The sequence below is a fragment of the Coregonus clupeaformis genome, chromosome 6 (assembly GCF_020615455.1).
Source record: "Coregonus clupeaformis isolate EN_2021a chromosome 6, ASM2061545v1, whole genome shotgun sequence".
Lineage (NCBI taxonomy): Eukaryota > Metazoa > Chordata > Actinopteri > Salmoniformes > Salmonidae > Coregonus > Coregonus clupeaformis.
Window position 1 is genome coordinate 53342662 of NC_059197.1, and position 22677 is coordinate 53365338.

Consider the following 22677-nt stretch of genomic DNA (forward strand, 5'->3'; position numbering starts at 1 on the left):
AGGGAATATGGTTTTGAGACAGAAATAGTGTCATTCAAATGTTTCCAAATATCATAAAATGAGGAAAGAGTATCAGATGGGTGAGAAGAACACAGCGGGACAGAAATAAGTAAAGCTCCTTTTCTTTAAAAGCTGAGAACTGAGCTACTTCGATCCTGCTCTCTGAATCCAAACAGCCACTCACTGGACATAAGGGGACCTGAGCGTTCCGCCAGGCTTCGGCCTGCCTGTGTGTGTCTCTAAGGCAGGCTAGCTGGCTCCTTTACAGCTTGGTCTCCTCTGTTCCCCGCCCCCAGACTAGCCTGAATGGGGGTTTTGTTGCCATTGATGGAGCCTGAGGAAAAATAGGAGGGCTGGTTCCTTTTGGAGGCCGCTCTTACCATGGTGCTACTTGAGTGTTTCTTGGATGTCAGGGCGAACTGCTACTGAGAGGAATTAATCATGAATAAGCCTCTATTTAGCTCTTTAGTCTGGTGATGATTCAATTCAGAATACAAATCCACCATGATTCCTGTGTGACGAACACTGCAGGCTGAAACTCTCCCTGTGAGTTTGTACGCTACTGAACGTCTTGTATATATTATAAAATATCCTAATAAAAATAACAAATAAATAGTATTTCTGCAAATACAGTACAACATTTCCACAGCTCACAGCAAAGAACACAACGTACATTATGAAAATACATGTAGGAGGGTCAGTCCGTCGTTGCATAGTTGTGAGATAGTTGTCTTGTTTTAGTAGTAGCAGCAGGCTAGTCTGAGGATGAATATGATCACGGTCCATCATTTGTGGTGAAAATGTGTCGTGTGAGACAGTGAGAATTTGAATGTTTCTAAGCAGTTCTGAACTAGACATGAGACAAATCCTATGAGAGCTCTAACTATGAGTGTACAAGTTGTTGGGAGAAATATGCAGCTCACAAATGGTTTGCTGTGCTTGTTAGACCTACTAGTTTTATTTTGCTGTTATGAATTTAGATTATTCTAACTCTGAGGAGCACGGTCATTACAGCAATATGATACAAATAATGTTAGATGGAAGTGCTCAATACATGTTCATACACAAACACACGCACGCACGCACGCATGCAGGCACGCACACACACACTCACACACACACACACACACACACACACAATAATACAGAACATGTTTGACCCCCGAGCAAGTAATCATGTTGAGTCAGAAAATGCCATGCTGGGTAAGATGAAGTAAAGATTGCAAATCGTTAAAAAGAAAACAAATAAATAAGGCAAAATTAATCGCTATGGAAACTGTGATTTTCAAAAGAAAAGTCAAATAAATCAACATAATGTATATTTCTTTACAGGCTGTCAGTCAGTGGGGGGTCGCCTATACAGCCTTGTCATGCTAACACAACTTCCAAATCTACAGTAATTCAAAGGGGAAGTTGGGGAAGTTACAATTGAACTCAAACCAGGATATCCCCTGAGCTTACCCCACAGTGTCCGTTACAATGAAAGGAGGGAGGACCCAGTGGAGCCTCTCAGAGGGGTCTGTCTGTGACATGAAAGGAGGGAGGACCCAGTGGAGCCTCTCAGAGGGGTCTGTCTGTGACATGAAAGGAGGGAGGACCCAGTGGAGCCTCTCAGAGGGGTCTGTCTGTGACATGAAAGGAGGGAGGACCCAGTGAAGCCTCTCAGAGGGGTCTGTCTGTGACATGAAAGGAGGGAGGACCCAGTGGAGCCTCTCAGAGGGGTCTGTCTGTGACATGAAAGGAGGGAGGATCCAGTGGAGCCTCTCAGAGGGGTCTGTCTGTGACATGAAAGGAGGGAGGACCCAGTGGAGCCTCTCAGAGGGGTCTGTCTGTGACATGAAAGGAGGGAGGACCCAGTGGAGCCTCTCAGAGGGGTCTGTCTGTGACATGAAAGGAGGGAGGACCCAGTGGAGCCTCTCAGAGGGGGTCTGTGACATGAAAGGAGGGAGGACCCAGTGGAGCCTCTCAGAGGGGTCTGTCTGTGACATGAAAGGAGGGAGGACCCAGTGAAGCCTCTCAGAGGGGTCTGTCTGTGACATGAAAGGAGGGAGGACCCAGTGGAGCCTCTCAGAGGGGTCTGTCTGTGACATGAAAGGAGGGAGGACCCAGTGGAGCCTCTCAGAGGGGTCTGTCTGTGACATGAAAGGAGGGGAGGACCCAGTGGAGCCTCTCAGAGGGGTCTGTCTGTGACATGAAAGGAGGGAGGACCCAGTGGAGCCTCTCAGAGGGGTCTGTCTGTGACATGAAAGGAGGGAGGACCCAGTGAAGCCTCTCAGAGGGGTCTGTCTGTGACATGAAAGGAGGGAGGACCCAGTGAAGCCTCTCAGAGGGGTCTGTCTGTGACATGAAAGGAGGGAGGACCCAGTGGAGCCTCTCAGAGGGGTCTGTCTGTGACATGAAAGGAGGGAGGACCCAGTGGAGCCTCTCAGAGGGGTCTGTGACATGAAAGGAGGGAGGACCCAGTGGAGCCTCTCAGAGGGGTCTGTCTGTGACATGAAAGTGACTGGTTGAGGGGGAAGACTTTGAAGCAGCTTGTCGAGGAGATCTGTAAACAAACAGGAACTAGACCCAGGCTGTTTCTCATTCCCCTGCGAGTAGGGTGGTTCAGGGGGATGTGATGCCATCCTCCTTCATATGCTGTCTTTTTGACACCCTATCCCAAATAATATAGCCTACTGCAGTGCACTACATGTGACCAGAGACAAATAGTAAATTAGTACACATGTGCTTTTAGAGTTGGCCTGTGTCCTCGTGTTACAGTACAAAATGAATCTGTCTCTCAAGTGACATGAATGTGAGAGAAAGAGTGGTGTTTGTGAGAGAGAGGGAATGCACTGACTGGCCTTTTATTTCTTAACCTCTACAGGTCAAGAATGCTGCCTGACACTTTGGATGCCTGTGTATTGAGATCACAGAGGAAGACACACTTAGACACAAAAGAGACGGCTGAGGACACAGACCCATTTCCATGGTCCATGCCCAGTTGGATATTATTAGGCAACGGTATAATTTTAACCACATGAAACATTGCCTTCTCTTTGTAATCATTTCACAATATAGGGGAGAACTCTATGCATCAATCCATTGTAACAATTGCATTACAGTAAAACCTAAGAAGGAAGTGCTAAGTAGAATTTAACCAATAAAAGAGAAGAACAGGAGACATAGTGATTGACAGGAGCTTCGCCCACTTAAATTATTTACCTTTTGGATTGACGTAACTTATTCACCAATCATGTACTAATTCCTTGACGCTACGGACCAATTACAGTGAGGTATTTTGTGAAATGGGCGTGAATGTTTCCAAGCGGCTTTTGGGCGACCGTAGTCCGTGTACTCTTGTATCTGACTTGTGAATGTGGCAGCTGCGAGTCTGGGAGGGGTGAACCGGTGTTTGGATATTTATATTCAAGTAACCATAGCTAGTTTATAGACATAGCTTGTGATATATATTTAGAAACAACAACAACAAAGGAATCACGACTTTTGTTTGGATTATTATTGTTTAACTCGAAGAGAATATGAAAAAGAACATGTGGCTGTAGGGGATGTTGAAATGATTCTCTGCGAGGATTCATAGCCCAAGCTATTTATTTTTCTTCGTTTTCCCCACTTTGGATTTATTTTACATACCGTGGGGAAGCCGGAAAAGCCGCCGGACAGCGGGCCAAGAGGATGGACCAGGCGAATATCCTGAGAAAGTTCATCCAAGGGGTCTGTGCTATGCGAGAAGGGGACCAGAAAGGAGAGGATAACTTCGGCAGTGACTTTATGGTGAGACCAGCCAGCCAGACATCCTTCCCTTCTCCCTCTCCTTCCATCCCTCTCTCGAACACACACGAGCAGTTCTAACCTGTTTCTCAGCGCTAACCGACAAATACGTGATGCGTCGACTGTTTAGCTTCAACACAATGGTTTAATGAGTTTTCAGTCGATAGAGCGGCTCTGTCTGGGTTTGTTTTTTTGTTCCTCGAGATGCTTCCTTTCCCGTGAGAATACTCCCTGCTAGGCGGCTTGCTATGCAACCCTGGAGGCGGAGGTACACATTTCTCATGCAATCCCCTCATACAAATCTCCAGGCTTGTAACGTAATGCGGCCTATCATTGTCACCTTTAGAAATGTTCCGCTTTCCTCTATTCTAATCTGAAAGCGACGAGTTTTTCAGTACAGTGCTTTCATGGTAGACAGTTCAACAATATAGGCGTGGGTGCTAGGCGTCCCAAACCAGCTAGCCACGCGAGTGTAGCAATCGATGCGCTCTTTACGTTAGCAAGAGCTAGCTGGTTAGTTAGCTTGTCAAACTTGCCTGTCAAACTCACATTTCGTACCACCATAGCCTAAATTCGTTATGAACATGCTTGCTCGCTGCATGTTTGAATATTGACAGTTTGATTGGCAGATATCGATTAACTCAAGACCAGAAAGCTTTATTGTCAACTTCCCACCCTGACTTTAGACTAGCTAGCTAGCATCTGATGAGCCGAGTTGGCAATCGTGCTTTTCATCTTATTAATAGCAGTCAGCTATTTACTTGATAGATTGCTACATTCAATGGAAGTACAAAATCGTATGATAACTAGACTACCTTATTTATCATAAATACAAACTGGAATGCGAGCATACCAGACATTGCTAACTGGGTGGCTAGCTGGCTAACTTTTCCCCAGTCCCACTCCCTAGCTATTTCTTTGTCCATCACATCAGATTTCGTGTTTATCTGAATGTATTGTATTTACCAGATCACATTCCTGATATTACATAGCTGACATGCTCAATCTGTATTCGTATCAATTATCTGCGAGGATTTTGTGGTAAACAGAAAACGGGTTGGTATGTGGTGATGATCTGTCTGGCCTGTCCCAGCCAGTCAGCTATGTCGGTGGGGTCTGAAATAGGGAGTTTACGGATGTTGCGCAAGGATCAGGGACAGTGGTGTTGGAGTCCAGCCTCTGCTGCGAAATTAGGATTGTGAAAGGAAGTGGTTTATAGCAGGTTTTCCAAACTCTGTCCTGGGGCCCCCCCTCTGGGTGCACGTATTTTTTGTTGCCCTAACACTACACAGCTGATTCAAATAATCAAAGCTTGATCATGAGTTGGTTATTTGAATCAGCTGTGTAGTGCTAAGGTAAAAACCAAAACGTGCACGGGAGGGGGACAGGACAGGACTGAGTTTGGGGAACCCTGGTTTATAGGACGACATGCTCCCCCTTTGTCCATGATATGTAACTACATATTGTTACTATACATGCTCAAGATTGTTTATAACTTTCTTATTACAATCCTCCCATTAAAATAGGAATGCAGTCTGACAAGATGTTAGCATCATTTGAAAGGTTAATTATTTTTAGGTTAGGCGGGCTGACATATGACCACCACCCTCAACATATTGTATTTTCTACCTGGAACATTTTGGTGCTTTTGTCCACTCAGTCACTTATTAATTCTCCCCTAGCCTAGGCCCTGTTCTGACTGACTGGATGTGGCAAAGTTATCACCCAATGACTGGTTGTATTGGCAACAACTGAAAATCCAATACCCTGTGTGACAGAGGCCTGTTTAGTATTGACACGTTAATGTGTCTGAATAGCAGAATACCGCGGTAATCCGCCACATGCAAATGTAAACTTTTTATCAGCCTGAGGAGCTTGATAGCGGGTTGGTAGTGCAACACTTTTGACCAGGGCCCATAGGGTTATGGTGAAAAGTAGTGGACTATTATGTAGGGAATAAGGTGCTATTTGGGGTGCACCCTAGGGTGAGTTGGAGGGGCGGCGGCGGCAGGGCCCAATTACACATCACATGCCTACTACTGCATTTAATTGCCACTAGCCTCTCAAGGAGCTGAGGTGATTTTAACAGACACCAGCACACACCGGAAGCCATGGGTGTCTGGCAGTGGCCGCTACAGGACAATGTTGCTTTGTGAGACTGTCATGTTACAGTTCAGTCAGCATTGATTGATCCTAGCAAGCACTAAGAATAATGTAGGCTAGGAAGGATACATAGGGTCTAACTGAGCCCCTTTTAGGATGTAGTGCTAGTCTGGGATATATATTCTGGGCAGTAACAATGAGCCTGAGCTCTGTCTGTCATAGCCAGGGGGCAGGAAGACGAGAGAGGGCCTGGGTTGCCATTCATGTAAAGATGACATACAATGCTGGAGCTGTTGTTCATCACAACATGAGGCAATTTTTTTAGGCTAAGTGTGTCATTGTGTTATCTGATCTGACAACCTTGACACCACTGCCAACAGAGAGTGGTATGGATATGGAAGGGAGATACTGGCTTTGGCGTTATGATGGACAGACTGCTAAGATCAGGATCCCCATATATTATTCACACCCAGACCAGACCCTTATGACCGAGAGACCAAGGCCCATCCATGTGGTCATGACACCCAGACCAGACCCGTATGACCAAGGCCCATCCATGTGGTCATGACACCCAGACCAGACCTGTATGACCGAGAGACCCAAGGCCCATCCATGTGGTCATGACACCCAGACCAGACCCATATGACCGAGAGACCAAGGCCCATCCATGTGGTCATGACACCCAGACCAGACCCGTATGACCGAGAGACCAAGGCCCATCCATGTGGTCATGACACCCAGACCAGACCCGTATGACAGAGAGACCAAGGCCCATCCATGTGGTCATGACACCCAGACCAGACCCGTATGACCGAGAGACCAAGGCCCATCCATGTGGTCATGACACCCAGACCAGACCCGTATGACAGAGAGACCAAGGCCCATCCATGTGGTCATGACACCCAGACCAGACCCGTATGACGAGAGACCAAGGCCCATCCATGTGGTCATGACACCCAGACCAGACCCGTATGACCAAGGCCCATCCATGTGGTCATGACACCCAGACCAGACCCGTATGACGAGAGACCAAGGCCCATCCATGTGGTCATGACACCCAGACCAGACCCGTATGACAGAGAGACCAAGGCCCATCCATGTGGTCATGACACCCAGACCAGACCCGTATGACCGAGAGACCAAGGCCCATCCATGTGGTCATGACACCCAGACCAGACCCGTATGACCGAGAGACCAAGGCCCATCCATGTGGTCATGACACCCAGACCAGACCCGTATGACCGAGAGACCAAGGCCCATCCATGTGGTCATGACACCCAGACCAGACCCGTATGACCGAGAGACCAAGTCCCATCCATGTGGTCATAACACAGAGACCAGACCCGTATGACCAAGGCCCATCCATGTGGTCATGACACCCAGACCAGACCCGTATGACAGAGAGACCAAGGCCCATCCATGTGGTCATGACACCCAGACCAGACCCGTATGACCGAGAGACCAAGGCCCATCCATGTGGTCATGACACCCAGACCAGACCCGTATGACCGAGAGACCAAGGCCCATCCATGTGGTCATGACACCCAGACCAGACCTGTATGACCGAGAGACCAAGGCCCATCCATGTGGTCATGACACCCAGACCAGACCCGTATGACCAAGGCCCATCCATGTGGTCATGACACCCAGACCAGACCCGTATGACCGAGAGACCAAGGCCCATCCATGTGGTCATGACACCCAGACCAGACCCGTATGACAGAGAGACCAAGGCCCATCCATGTGGTCATGACACAGAGACCAGAGAGACACTCAAGAACATAGACCTACCTGCCTACATCTGCTGCAGTGATCAGGAGACAAGAGTTCCCTGACATCTACTGCAGGGAATTCAATAGTGAGGCGGGCCACACCCAGTCTGGATAGAGGGGGTTAAATCTCCTACTGTCTGTCTACAGTAGTACCACCCCTCACTACCATTAAACCAGTGTAGAGCTAGACGAGGCTATACCAACTAATGAAGCCCTGTCTCTGGAAGGTTTATGTGGGATATGAATCACTGTATGTTCCTAGCCCTGTGAGACATCTATCTACTCAGTTTTAAAGGGAAACGTCACGCTGAGCGCTAGGCATCTTAGGCTTGGGAAGGAAGGCCCCTTTTCAGTGGATTACTTACAGGGAGCAGGCTAATGCTGCTCTTGTTAATCTGAGTAGATTTGTTTCTCTCTGTGTGTGTGTGTTTGTGTACACTAACATGCCAGCAGATGGATTGAGCTATACTTTGGAGGAACTCCTGAAAAACGGGCTGCAGTTGAGCAGCTACAGAGGCTGGCATCCATGAGAAGTAGGCTAGCTAGCTACTTTGTGTAATGTGTGTGAGAGAGATTGCATTCTGGTGACTCCATTTACATTTGAGTCATTTTAGCAGACGCTCTTATCCAGAGCGACTTACAGTTAGTGAGTGCATACATTTTCATACTGGCCCCCCGTGGGAAACGAACCCACAACCCTGGCGTTGCAAGCGCCATGCTCTACCAACTGAGCTACAGGGGACTCCAGCACTCGACACATGATTCAGGAGCTCTTGCGCCCTACCCCACATATTGGGAAAGCTCTGATCATCCTTTATCACACACGCAGAGCTGAGCAGGGAGGAAGCCCCCCTGTGTTACACACCGGTATAGAGCCCCATATGCTGTTACTCACTGTTTATTATCAATATGTACCGGTACCCTCTGTATATGGCCTCGTTATTGTTATTTTATTGTGTTACTTTTAGTTTAGTTTATTTAGTAAATGTTTTTTAAACTCTATTTCTTGAACTGCATTGTTGGTTAAGTAAGCATTTTACAGTAAGGTCTACACCTGTTGTATTTGGCGCATGTGACAAATAAAATTAGATTTCATATTTCCCCTGTGTAGAGCCCCGTATTTCTGTTATATAGAGCCCCATATTTCCCCTGTGTAGAGCCCCGTATTTCCGTTATATAGAGCCCCATATTTCCCCTGTATAGAGCCCCATATTTCCCCTGTATAGAGCCCCATATTTCCCCTGTATAGAGCCCCATATTTCCCCTTTATAGAGCCCCATATTTCCCCTGTATAGAGCCCCGTATTTCCGTTATATAGAGCCCCATATTTCCCCTGTGTGGAGCCCCATATTTCCCCTGTGTAGAGCCCCATATTTCCCCTGTATAGAGCCCCATATTTATCCTGTATAGAGCCCCGTATTTATCCTGTATAGAGACACATATCCCCCTCCTCCCTCTCTCTGTGTTACTGTTCTCCTCCATGTTCTCCTCCATGTTCTCCTCCATGTTCTCCTCCATGTTCTCCTCCATGTTCTCCTCCATGTTCTCCTCCATGTTCTCCTACAACGTGTGCGTAGGCTGTAGTTGTTCTAACGGAGTAGCCTACGATGTTTTGTCAGCTCAGATTTACTGACGAGGCAATGTCATAAACAACGCAGCCTAGGCAAAGCCTATAGGCCTGGTGCCGACCGAACCGAGGTCCTATAGGCCTGGTGCCGACCGAACCGAGGTCCTATAGGCCTGGTGCCGACCGAACCGAGTTCCCCGTACCGAGCGGTTGGGTTTGAAGACACGTAACCTTACAGCCCTAGTACACACCAATGGCTGGGCGGATCATCTGTGTCTGAACACTGTCTAGACTCCCACTGTGTGTGTTTCTGTGGAGAGGCAGATAAAGCTAACACACGGGCAGGCAGGATCCTAGCCCGGTGTCCCTTCTCTTAAAACAAGCTTCTCCACGAGCAGCAACACAGACTGTGTTCAGTCATCAGTGACTCACTGACAGAAATTCTGATTGGTACGCAACAGGAGGCATAGGCATACTACTTGTGCCATGCTAGTGTAAAGGACGTCATGCTGCTTGCTTAGCGAGTACCACTTCCTCCCGATTCGGCCCATACCTGGCGCGAACTCGGGACCTCTGCCTTGCTAGCACACGTGACCGCCCTCCTGAAGCGTCTTGCCTGTCGGTGCCGCAAGTGGGGACATGCTAGTACCTGTCTCTGTGCTAGTACCTGTCTCTGTGCTAGTACCTGTCTCTGTGCTAGTACCTGTCTCTGTGCTAGTACCTGTCTCTGTGCTAGTACCTGTCTCTGTGCTAGTACCTGTCTCTGTGCTAGTACCTGTCTCTGTGCTGTGCTAGTACCTGTCTCTGTGTTAGTACCTGTCTCTGTGCTAGTACCTGTCTCTGTGCTAGTACCTGTCTCTGTGCTAGTACCTGTCTCTGTGCTAGTACCTGTCTCTGTGCCGTGCTAGTACCTGTCTCTGTGCCGTGCTAGTACCTGTCTCTGTGTTAGTACCTGTCTCTGTGCCGTGCAGGTACCTGTCTCTGTGCTAGTACCTGTCTCTGTGCTAGTACCTGTCTCTGTGCTAGTACCTGTCTCTGTGCTAGTACCTGTCTCTGTGCTAGTACCCGTCTCTGTGCTAGTACCTGTCTCTGTGCTAGTACCTGTCTCTGTGCTAGTACCTGTCTCTGTGCTAGTACCTGTCTCTGTGCCGTGCTAGTACCTGTCTCTGTGCCGTGCTAGTACCTGTCTCTGTGTTAGTACCTGTCACTGTGCCGCGCTAGTACCTGTCGCTGTGCCACGCTAGTACCTGTCTCTGTGCCGCGCTAGTACCTGTCTCTGTGCCGCGCTAGTACCGGTCTCTGTGCTAGTACCTGTCACTGTGCTAGTACCTGTCTCTGTGCTAGTACCTGTCTCTGTGCTAGTACCTGTCTCTGTGCCGCGCTAGTACCCGTCTCTGTGCCGCGCTAGTACCTGTCTCTGTGCCGCGCTAGTACCCGTCTCTGTGCTAGTACCTGTCTCTGTGCTAGTACCTGTCTCTGTGCTAGTACCTGTCTCTGTGCCGTGCTAGTACCTGTCTCTGTGCCGTGCTAGTACCTGTCTCTGTGCCGTGCTAGTACCTGTCTCTGTGTTAGTACCTGTCACTGTGCCGCGCTAGTACCTGTCGCTGTGCCACGCTAGTACCTGTCTCTGTGCCGCGCTAGTACCTGTCTCTGTGCCGCGCTAGTACCTGTCTCTGTGCTAGTACCTGTCACTGTGCTAGTACCTGTCTCTGTGCTAGTACCTGTCTCTGTGCTAGTACCTGTCTCTGTGCCGCGCTAGTACCCGTCTCTGTGCCGCGCTAGTACCTGTCTCTGTGCCGCGCTAGTACCCGTCTCTGTGCTAGTACCTGTCTCTGGTCCATGGTACCTGGTTAGTCAGCTAGTGTGTTTGTTTGATCACTGTTCCACACCTCTAAGGTTAAACAGTGATCGGAGCACTACAGCGTTTCTCTTCCCTCTTTTATTTGATATATAGCCTAGGCCCTAGGTTTAGTTTAGTATTCTCTCTGTGCATAGTGTAATCTCTAGGTGTGCAGTGTAAATACATGAGTGATGACAGGAAGACTGCCCTGCTGGAGGTAATGCATCATCACTGTCATGATAATCTGACGCCTGCTCAGCCCTGCTGTGCTTCACATACAAATACATTAATATGACCTTCAGAGAACGTGTGTCTGGGGTACGTGTGCACGAGAGAGTAGGTGTGATGATTCTTCCTCTGTAATAGTCACTATTGACTGTGAGATTATGGTAGTGATTACACGAACCACAGCCTTACTGTCTTTTCTTGAATCATGATCGGAAAATCGTGCTGAGCGATTAACCGACATTTTGTTATTTTTCCGGTTATTAAAGAAATTGAATTCCATTTAGTTTGTTTTTGCCACTTGAAGTTAGATACACACAGACCGCATGAGAGCTGAATGTACACAACACAATGACGAGAGGGACAGAGACAGTTGGTGAACTATATCTTATCTACTTTGAAGAACTAGTGCAATTATTTAGTCAGACAGCTCTGCAGCATACTTAGGCAGGCTAGCTAAATAGGATGACTAAAGACAGTACAGTATGGGAGCACATAACGTTAGATGGCCTGGCTGGCTGACTGCTACTGCCTGAGCAGAGATGATTACTTTAAGGAATGAAAAATTATAGTAATCAAATAATAACTAAGTAATATACCCAACTGAAATATTTTATTATTTCCTATTTTTCTATTGATGTCTACCCAATGTGGACCTGACAGAGACAATGGAATATTTTCAATGTTTTGGCAATTGAATTTTCACAATGTTTGGCTTTGGAATTTCCATTTAAAAGCTCTAAAATCATTGTTATGTCATTATTTCATAATACGTTTCATGTAAAAAACCGAACCGACCTCAAAAAGCACTAATCTCTCAGCACTATCAGAAAAAGACACCAAGTGAGCGATTACACAAAAACAATTTGGTTTGCTCTCCTCCCTATTTCTGTTCTATATATCCAGTAATAGATATCTGATGAGGTAACTCTGTTCTCTATATCCAGTAATAGATATCTGATGAGGTAACTCTGTTCTCTATATCCAGTAATAGATATCTGATGAGGTAACTGTGTGGTTCTGTTCTCTATATCCAGTAATAGATATCTTATGAGGTAACTCTGTTCTCTATATCCAGTAATAGATATCTTATGAGGTAACTCTGTTCTCTATATCCATTAATAGATATCTGATGAGGTAACTCTGTTCTCTATATCCATTAATAGATATCTTATGAGGTAACTCTGTTCTCTATATCCATTAATAGATATCTTATGAGGTAACTCTGTTCTCTATATCCAGTAATAGATATCTTATGAGGTAACTCTGTTCTCTATATCCATTAATAGATATCTGATGAGGTAACTCTGTTCTCTATATCCATTAATAGATATCTTATGAGGTAACTCTGTTCTCTATATCCATTAATAGATATCTGATGAGGTAACTCTGTTCTCTATATCCAGTAATAGATATCTGATGAGGTAACTGTGGTTCTGTTCTCTATATCCAGTAATAGATATATGATGAGGTAACTCTGTTCTCTATATCCATTAATAGATATCTGATGAGGTAACTCTGTTCTCTATATCCATTAATAGATATCTGATGAGGTAACTCTGTTCTCTATATCCAGTAATAGATATCTGATGAGGTAACTGTGGTTCTGTTCTCTATATCCATTAATAGATATCTTATGAGGTAACTCTGTTCTCTATATCCAGTAATAGATATCTGATGAGGTAACTGTGGTTCTGTTCTCTATATCCATTAATAGATATCTGATGAGGTAACTCTGTTCTCTATATCCATTAATAGATATCTGATGAGGTAACTCTGTTCTCTATATCCAGTAATAGATATCTGATGAGGTAACTGTGGTTCTGTTCTCTATATCCATTAATAGATATCTTATGAGGTAACTCTGTTCTCTATATCCAGTAATAGATATCTGATGAGGTAACTGTGGTTCTGTTCTCTATATCCATTAATAGATATCTTATGAGGTAACTCTGTTCTCTATATCCAGTAATAGATATCTGATGAGGTAACTGTGGTTCTGTTCTCTATATCCATTAATAGATATCTTATGAGGTAACTCTGTTCTCTATATCCATTAATAGATATCTTATGAGGTAACTGTGGTTCTGTTCTCTATATCCATTAATAGATATCTGATGAGGTAACTCTGTTCTCTATATCCATTAATAGATATCTGATGAGGTAACTCTGTTCTCTATATCCATTAATAGATATCTGATGAGGTAACTCTGTTCTCTATATCCATTAATAGATATCTGATGAGGTAACTCTGTTCTCTATATCCATTAATAGATATCTTATGAGGTAACTCTGTTCTCTATATCCATTAATAGATATCTTATGAGGTAACTCTGTTCTCTATATCCATTAATAGATATCTTATGAGGTAACTCTGTTCTCTATATCCATTAATAGATATCTGATGAGGTAACTCTGTTCTCTATATCCAGTAATAGATATCTGATGAGGTAACTCTATGGTTCACTCTGTGGGAGATGCCTTCAAACCTTAACCCATTCAATCAGAATGAATGCCTAAACTTAACCATTACGTTTTTTCTGTTTTATCAACCTTAACCCTTATCTACACTGAACAAAAATATAAACGCAACTTGTAAAGTGTTGGTCCCATGTTTCATGAGCTGAAATAAAAAATCCCAGACATTTTCCATACGCACAAAAAGCTTATTTCAATTTTTTGGCACAAATTTGTTTACATCCCTGTTAGTGAGCATTTCTCATTTGCCAATATAATCCATCCACCTGACAGGTGTGGCATATCAAGAAGCTGATTAAACAGCATGATCATTACACAGGTGCACCTTGTGCTGGGGACAATAAAAGGCCACTTTAAAATGTGCAGTTTTGTCACACAATACAATGCAACAGATGTCTCAAGTTTTGAGAGAGCGTGCAATTGTCATGTTGACTGCAGGAATATCCACCAGAGCTGTTGCCAGAGAATTGAATGTTCATTTCTCTACCATAAGCTGCCTCAAACGTTGTTTTAGAGAATTTGGAAGTACGTCCAACCGGCCTCACAACTGCAGACCAGGATCTCCACATCCGGATTCTTCACCTGCGGGATCGTCTGAGGGGGGGGGCATGTGCTGAGGAGTATTTCTGTCTGTAATAAAGCCCTTTTGTGGGGAAAACCTAAATCTGATTGTCTGGGCCTGGCTGCCAAGTGGGTGGGACTATGCCCTCCCAGGCCCACCCATGGCTGCACCCCTGCCCAGTCATGTGAACTCCATAGATTAGGGCCTAATGAATTTATTTAAATTGACTGATTTCCTTATATGAACTGTAACTCAGTAAAATCTTTGAAATTGTTGCATGTTGTGTTTATTTTTGTTCAGAATACTTTCCCTTCACCCATAGATGTTGACTACTGAAGTGAGATCGTGTTGTTGGTAGCCGACCATGTCAAACCCAATGACTGTATACACTGAGTATACCAAACATTAGGAACACCTTCCTAAAATTGAGGTGCCCTCAGAACAGCCACAGTTCATCGGGTCATGGACTCTACAAGGTGTCAAAAGCGTTCCACTGGGATGCTGGCCCAAGTTGACTCCAATGAATCCCACAGTTGTGTCAAGTTGGCTGGATGTCCTTTGGGTGGTGGACCATTCTTGATACACACGGGAAACTTGAGCGTGAAAAACCCAGCAGCGTTAGTGTTCTTGACAGACTCAAACCGGTGCGCCTGGCACCTACTACCATACCCCATTTTTATTTATTTTTTTTTAGTCATTTAGCAGACGCTCTTATCCAGAGCGACTTACAGTTAGTGAATACATTATTATTTTTTTAATTTTTTTATACTGGCCCCCCATGGGAAACGAACCCACAACCCTGGCGTTGCAAACGCCATGCTCTATCAACTGAGCTACATCCCATTCAAAGGCACTTATATATTTTGTCTTGCCCATTCACCCTCTGAATTGCACACATACACAATCCATGTCTCAATTGTCTCGAGGCTTAAAAATCTTTCTCAATCCTGTCTCCTCCCCTTCATCTACACTGATTTACATTTACATTTTAGTCATTTAGCAGACGCTCTTATCCAGAGCGACTTACAGTTAAGTGAGTGCATACATAATTTTTTTCATACTGGCCCCCCGTGGGAATCGAACCCACAACCCTGGCGTTGCAAACGCCATGCTCTACCAACTGAGCTACATCCCTGCCGGCCATTCCCTCCCCTACCCTGGACGACGCTGGGCCAATTGTGCGCCGCCCCATGGGTCTCCCGGTCGCGGCCGGCTACGACAGAGCCTGGATTCGATTTGAAGTGGATTTAATGAATGACATCAATAAGGGATCATAGCTTTCACCTGGATTCACCTGGTCAGTCTATAACATGGAAAGAGTTCTTAATGTTTTGTACACTCAGTGTATACTGTATATCAATAGGAGTGGGGAATGAAGGTGCTTGTGCATTGATAAGCACCCCAAAGCAAACCAAAGGCGGCATTAACGATAAGTAATCAAAAAAATACGGCACTTCTAAAAACCTATTTCACACAATAGCCTACTGAATTTGCAAGATAACTTCTTTTTCGTTTGGATTATGGCACAAATGAAAATATGGCACTGACTCGCCCATGGATTGATGCACGCGCAGTTACAAGCCTGCTAGAGTTAGCGGCAGGGGGACGAGCAATATCCACCGTCGTAGTACGGATGAAGCCTGAGCTGGAATGTGAAGCTAACTGAAGCTGGTTAGCTTCAGAAAACCCTGAGTAGCTCTATCTTGCTTCGTAGGATAACATTCTGGAAACAGGTGTTTATTTGCTGAAATGTGTGCCGATTCCCGGCTATTTAAAAGGGACAGGTGGCTATTTGAGACTGCGTTTGAATTGAGGTTTTACGGTATTTCCGCTGTGCAAGTGATTAGACTTCAGTGTGTGTGTGTGTGTGTGTGTGTGTGTGTGTGTGTAGACGTCATAGTGAGTTTGTTGGAAGCTTTAGTGAGATCTAAGCTGACCCATAAAGTTAGAACATTCCCAGAGCCTGTTGGCGCTCCACAGATTATAATCCACAGGAAATGATGCTGGAACGCCCCCGCCGTCTGTGTAACCACTTGCCCCTTGCTTGCTCGGTGTGGGTCCTCATGATCATAGTGAAAGTGTCTGTGTGAGAGAGAGAGATGGAGGAATTTGAACTGATTCCCTAAAGTGTATTAATAGTTGAATGGGTGACTAAGCTTAGGTCTATTTGGATGTTTGTTGACCTAGTTTTAGGACAGAGAAACGTAAAAGAGAAATCACTGGCCGCTTTAAGAAATGGAACACTAGTCACTTGAATAATGTTTACATATATTGCATTACTCATCTCATATGTATATACTGTATTCTATAATATTCTACTGTATCTTAGTCCATGCCGCTCTGTCATCACTCGTCCATACATGTATATATTCTTAATTAATTCCTTACTTAGATTTGTGTGTATTGGGTATATGTTGTGAAATTGTTAGATATTACTCCACTGTCGGAGCTAGAAGCACAAGCATTTCGCTACACCCGCTATAACATCTGCTAAACACGTGTATGTGACAAATACAATTTTATTTTATTTGAGTACAGTATTGGTAATCTATTTTACAATCCCCATACCACACACACACACACACACACACAAACACGAGGGAATGAGGGGGGTGGAGGGAATGAGGGGGGTGGAGGGAATGAGGGGGGTGGAGGGAATGAGGGGGGTGGAGGGAATGAGAGGGATATACCAGGCCATTAGGGCCTGGCTGTGTGACCTCCAGCACCCTCCTCCTCTCCTCCTCCTCCTCCTCATCTTCCTCAGAATTCCAGCACTGCTTTGATGTCTGGGCCTCAATGTGTCATCTCATGATTTAATTAATTTCTTATAAAATACAATGCTGTGTGTTAGTGTATGTGTTTTATTGCCTGGGGCTCTGTCTGTCTGTCAGACCGTCAGGGTTCAGGAGAGTCTAGGACACGCTGCCTCTTCTCCTCCTCTGTCTCTTTCCCTCATATACTGACTGAGTGGATATTTAGAGGGTATATTTAGCTATGTGATATTCTACTGTATAAACCTGACTGTGTCCGAGTGTTTAGGTTGGGACTGCAGTCAAGCCAGGCTAGAGGGAGAGAGGGAGAGAGGGAGAGAGGGAGAGAGGGAGAGAGGGAGAGAGAGAGAGAGAGAGAGGGAGGGAGAGAGGGGGAGAGAGAGGGAGAGAGAAAGAGGATAAAGCCACTGCACCACTCTGGTCCCTGTGACTTCCTGTGTTTGGTCTGAAAAAGCCCCAGCTGAGAAAATGTTCACACACATTCATCCTTTATTCCTGTGCTGCTCATCTTCCTGTTCAGCCCACCGCGTACTACACACACACACACACACACACACACTAGCTGGTCCGACCTAAGAGAGGAAGCTGTAAAGTGTGTGTGCTGAGTTTTCCCTTTCCTCCTACTGTGGCCCTCCAGTCCACTGCCATTTGAGAAGTGACCATTCTAACCTCTAACCCCTAAGCCCTGTCAATGATAGCCTAGTCCATGTGCCGCTTCTTTCCTGTCTCTCTCTGTCTCTGTCAATTACATTCAGTGGGCTTTATTGGCATGGGAAACATATGTTTACATTGCCAAAGCAAGTGAAATAGATAAACACAAGTGAAATAAACTATAAAAAGTGAACAGTAAATATTACACTCAGAAGTTCCAAAAGAATAAAGACATTTCAAATGTCATATTATGTCTATATAGAGTGTTGTAACGATGTGCAAATAGTTAAAGTACAAAATGGAAAATAATTTAACATAAGTATGGTTTGTATTTACAATGGTGTTTGTTCTTCACTGGTTGCCCGTTTCTTGTGGCAACAGGTCACACATCTTGCTGTTGTGATTGCACACTGGTATTTCATCCAATAGATATGGGAGTTTATCAAAATTGGGTTTGTTTTTGAATTCTTTGTGAGTCTGTGTAATCGGAGGGAAATATGTGTCTCTAATATGCTCATAAATTTGGCAGGAGGTTAGGAAGTGCAGCTTAGTTTCCATCTCATTTTGTGGGCAGTGTGCACATAGCCTGTCTTCTCTTGAGAGCCAGGTCTGCCTACAGCGGCCTTTCTCAATAGCAAGGCTATGCTCACTGAGTCTGTACATAGTCAAAGCTTTCCTTAAGTTTGGGTCAGTCACAGTGGTCAGGTATTCTGCCACTGTGTACTCTCTGTTTAGGGCCAAATAGCATTATAGTTTGCTCTGTTTTCTTGTTAAATAAATAATATTTTTGTTTTCTCATGATTTGGTTGGGTCTAATTGTGTTGCTGTCCTGGGGCTCTGTGGGGTCTGTTGACGCCCTATTTGGTAACGTTAGCTAGCTAGGTAACAGTACACTAATTTGAAATGAAAACGACTTTCTGACAAAATTAGAAACGTGTAATATCTGAAAATGTAGCTTACTATTATACCTGTATACATGGATGGACGCTTCTCCCTCTCTGTCACGGATGCCATGGTTGCCCTTAGTTTCAAGATGTAATCCGGAGGCAGGTGTTTTCTCCATCTCCTTAGCTATCATACTCTAATTCCACTGATTTCAAAACTCGGTCCATCAGAAAGATGAGAGCAACACTTATGCAGTTCTACTACGCGATGTATTTTTAAAAAATGCTGTGTTAGACAGGATTACCTACACATGCTGACCAGCTCAAATAGACAGAAGTGTGCTATATAGCAGACAAATTCGAACTCATCTCTCAGCATGTCCAGCCCACTCATTATCTCAGCCAATCATGGCTAGCGGGAAGGTTGCTGTCTTTTTCTGTGGCTAAACCAACTAGGCTCGTAATTTAACAATTTTATTTGTTTTTACAGACGGCATACAAGTTTGTTGTTAAGGCACATGAAAGTCCACATGTTCCAGAAGGCATTTCTGGCAAAAAACGCATTTTGATGAAACAAAAAAGTTTACGTTCAAATGGCTCTCCTGTGAAGTAGTGACGCGTGACACACGCCTAGTTTCCTGAAGCGAGTCACATATACTGTTTAGGCTTTCTACTGCCAAGTTTACACCTTCACTATTACTGTGAAATGTTTTGTCCAGGAAGTTGTCTAAAAGGGATTGAATTTGATGATGCCTACTTGTTTTTTGGTAGGTTTCTACACTACTTTCCTTCCATCGATAGCATTTGTTAATATTGTGCAGTTCTTTTGGCTTTGATGCCTCATGATTGAGTATTGCTCTGTTCAGGTAGACTGTGATTTTGCTGTGATCTGATAGGGGTGTTAGTGGGCTGACTGAACGCTCTGAGAGACTCTGGGTTGAGGTCAGTGATAAAGTACCATTGACTATGTACAGACCCAGCGTGCCACACAGCTGCAGGAGTTGTGACCCATTTTTTTGGTTGTTTTGTCATAGTTGTGTCTAAGGGGGCATATTTGGGAGGGAATGCTGTCACCTCCAGGTAGGTGTTTGGAAATGGTTGATCTCCCCCTCTAGGATGGAGTAGCTGTCATCGTTAAAGTATGGGGATTCTATTGGGGGGATAGAGGTAGCACACATGAGGACATTTTTCTCTGTTGAGATCATTTCCTTATTAATTTCTAGCCAGATGTAAAATGTTCCTGTTTTGACTAATTTTAATAGAGTGGGTTAGGTCTGCTCTATACCAAATTAGCATACCCCCTGAGTCTCTTCCCTGTTTCACACCTGGTAGTTTGGTGGATGGGACTACCAGCTCTCTGTAACCTAGAGGGCAACCAGTGGGTCCGTCTCCTCTATACCATGTTTCTTGTAGGATGACAATGTCTGTATTTCCGATTTCTTGGATGAAGTCTGGGGTACTCCCTTGGTGACAGGCAGTGGCTGAGACAGCAGATGTTCTGACTTTATACACTGCACTCTTTGAGAGAGGTAGTTAGCAAACCAGGCCAAAGACCCCTCAGAGACACTAATACTCCTTAGCCGGCCCACAAGAATGGAATGGTCTACCGTATCAAAAGCTTTGGCCAAGTCAATAAAAATAGAAGCACAACATTGCTTAGAATCAAGGGCAATGGTGACATCATTTAGGACCTTTTAAGGTTGAAGTGACACCTCCATAACCTGAGGGGAAACCAGATTGCATACCAGAGAGAATACTATAGACATCAAGAAAGCCAATCAGTTGATTATTGACAAGTTTTTCCAACACTTTTGATGAACAGGGTAAAATAGAAATGGGCCTATAACAGTTAGGATCAGCTTGATCTCCCCCTTTAAATAAAGGACGCACCGTGGGTGCCTTCCAAGCAATGGGAACCTCCCCATAGAGGAGAGACAGGTTAAAAGGTCAGAGACAGGCTTGGCGATGATAGGGGCTGCAACCTTAAACAAGAAAGGATCTAAACCATCAGACCCAGATGTTTTTTTGGGGTCAAGTTTAAGGAGCTCCTTTAGCACCTCAGACTCAGTGACCGCCTGCAGGGAGAAACTTATTAGCGGGGCAGGGGGAAAAGAGGGAGGAGCATCGGGGCTAGTCACATTAGAAGGGTCGGGTGATGAGGAAATGTTGGACGGGCAAGGAGGCATGGCTGAGTCAAATAGGAATCCTGACTTAATGAAGTGGTGATTAAAGAGCTCAGCCATGTGCTCCTTGTCATTAACAACCACATCATCAACATTAAGGAACATGGGAAGCTGTGAGGAGGAGGGTTTATTCTCCAGGTCTTGAACCGTTTTCTATAACTTCTTGGGGTTAGACCCACAGAGAGAGAACTGCTCCTTAAAGTAACTAACTTTGGCCTTCCTGATAGCCTGAATGCACTTATTTCTCATTTGCCTGAACGAGAGCCAGTCAGCTTGAGTATGCGTGTGCCGAGCCTTTCGCCAAATGGAATTCTTGAGGTGGAGTAACTCTGCCAGATCACGGTCGAACCAGGGGCTGAACCTGTTTTTAATTCTCTTTTTCTTCAACAATACCACTAAAAATATCCAAGCGTCTTCAACAGAGGGGATCAAGCTGGTTCTATACCAATTTACAGAGGCCAGGTCATGAAGGAAGGCTTGCTCATTAAAGTTTTTTAGCAAGTGTCTATGACAGATCAGGACAGGTTGTTTCACTGAGCAGCCATTACGAACACAGGCTGTAAAACAGTGATCACTAAGGTCATTACAGAAAACCCCAGACTGATACCTATCAGGATTATTTGTGAGGATAACATAAAGGAGAGTAGCCTTTCCTGGTTGTTTGGAGTCATACCTTGTGGGATTGGTAATAATCTGAGAAAGATTTAGGGAGTCCCATTGCTTTAGGACTTGGTCAGGTGGTTTAAGCATGTCCCAGTTTAGGTCACCTAGCAGGACAAATTCAGACTTAGTGTAATGGGCCAGGAGAGAGCTTAGGGCAGGTAGAGTACAGGCCGGTGCTGATGGAGGACGATAACACCCAGCAACAGTCAACAAAGAGCTATTTTAAAGTTTAATGCTTAACCAGCAAATCAAATTGTTTGGGGACAGACTTGGTGGAGATAACCGAGCCCTGAAGGTGTTCCTTGGTAAAGATTGCCACTCCACCACCTTTGGAAGATCTGTCTTGCTGAAAAAGTTTATAACCAGAAAGGTTAACATCTGTGTTCAAAACACTCTTTCTTAACCACGTCTCAGTAATGACCAACACATTTCGATTGGAGCTGTGAACCCACACTTTCAATTTATCAAATTTTAGTTATCAAGCTTCTAGTGTTAACGTGCAGAAAACCCAGGCTTTTACGAGTGCAGAAATCAGTGAAGCAGATATCAGAGCACAAGTCAGAATTGGGGCTAGCAACAGTAGATGGGCCAGGGTGTACATGCACATTTCCAGATATCATCAGCAGTAATACGATCAGGGCACGGCAGAGGACAGGGAGAGCTCTGCTGTGTTGATTTTTTATAACATTTGAATGTGCATCAGATGGCAACAAGATCATATTGTACAGCAATTTCATCAGGTAACATGAATACAAAGCGGGCGAGAGGTGAATAGGATAGGAGTCCGTGTAACTAACAGAGAGTCAGAGTCCCGAGTCTGGGAACAAACAGTCTGTCCCACGGTCGGGTAAACAAGCAAGTTCATAGTCAACAAAGCACACAGGAGTCATGAGGCAAATAGCATAAAGCACAATAAATAAATATAACGACATGGGGCTAACCATTGTAAGGTCAGAGTCACTCGGCCAAACAGTGCATATGTGCTGAAGGCGAGCGAAAGCTCGGGAGAGAGGGGGGAGTGAGGCGGGGGTACCTGTACCAGACAGGGGGAGACAGGCCAGGCAGACGGTGAACAGATCGCCAGGTGGAATCCAAGCAGCCAGTGCAGCAGGCAACGGGAGTAGGTGGCACACCCACTTTTGAGAATAAGCTTTTTTCGTTTAGGCAGATTCCTTGTAGAAAATCCCAGCTAGCTAGCTAATGTAGC

The 22677-nt window shown here is 45.1% G+C and overlaps 1 protein-coding gene across 3 annotated transcripts in view; it reads left to right on the forward strand.

The window, feature by feature from the left end:
- Positions 1–3356: 3356 nt before the first annotated feature.
- The window catches only part of LOC121568096 (tyrosine-protein phosphatase non-receptor type 12), a 67786-nt gene continuing 48465 nt past the window's right edge, over positions 3357–22677 (forward strand). For all 3 annotated transcript variants that reach the window (XM_045220919.1, XM_045220921.1, XM_045220920.1), the window contains exon 1: positions 3357–3774. In XM_045220919.1, the coding sequence (XP_045076854.1) occupies positions 3676–3774 (99 nt within the window). In that variant the 5' untranslated portion in view covers positions 3357–3675. The remainder of the gene's footprint in view (positions 3775–22677) is intronic.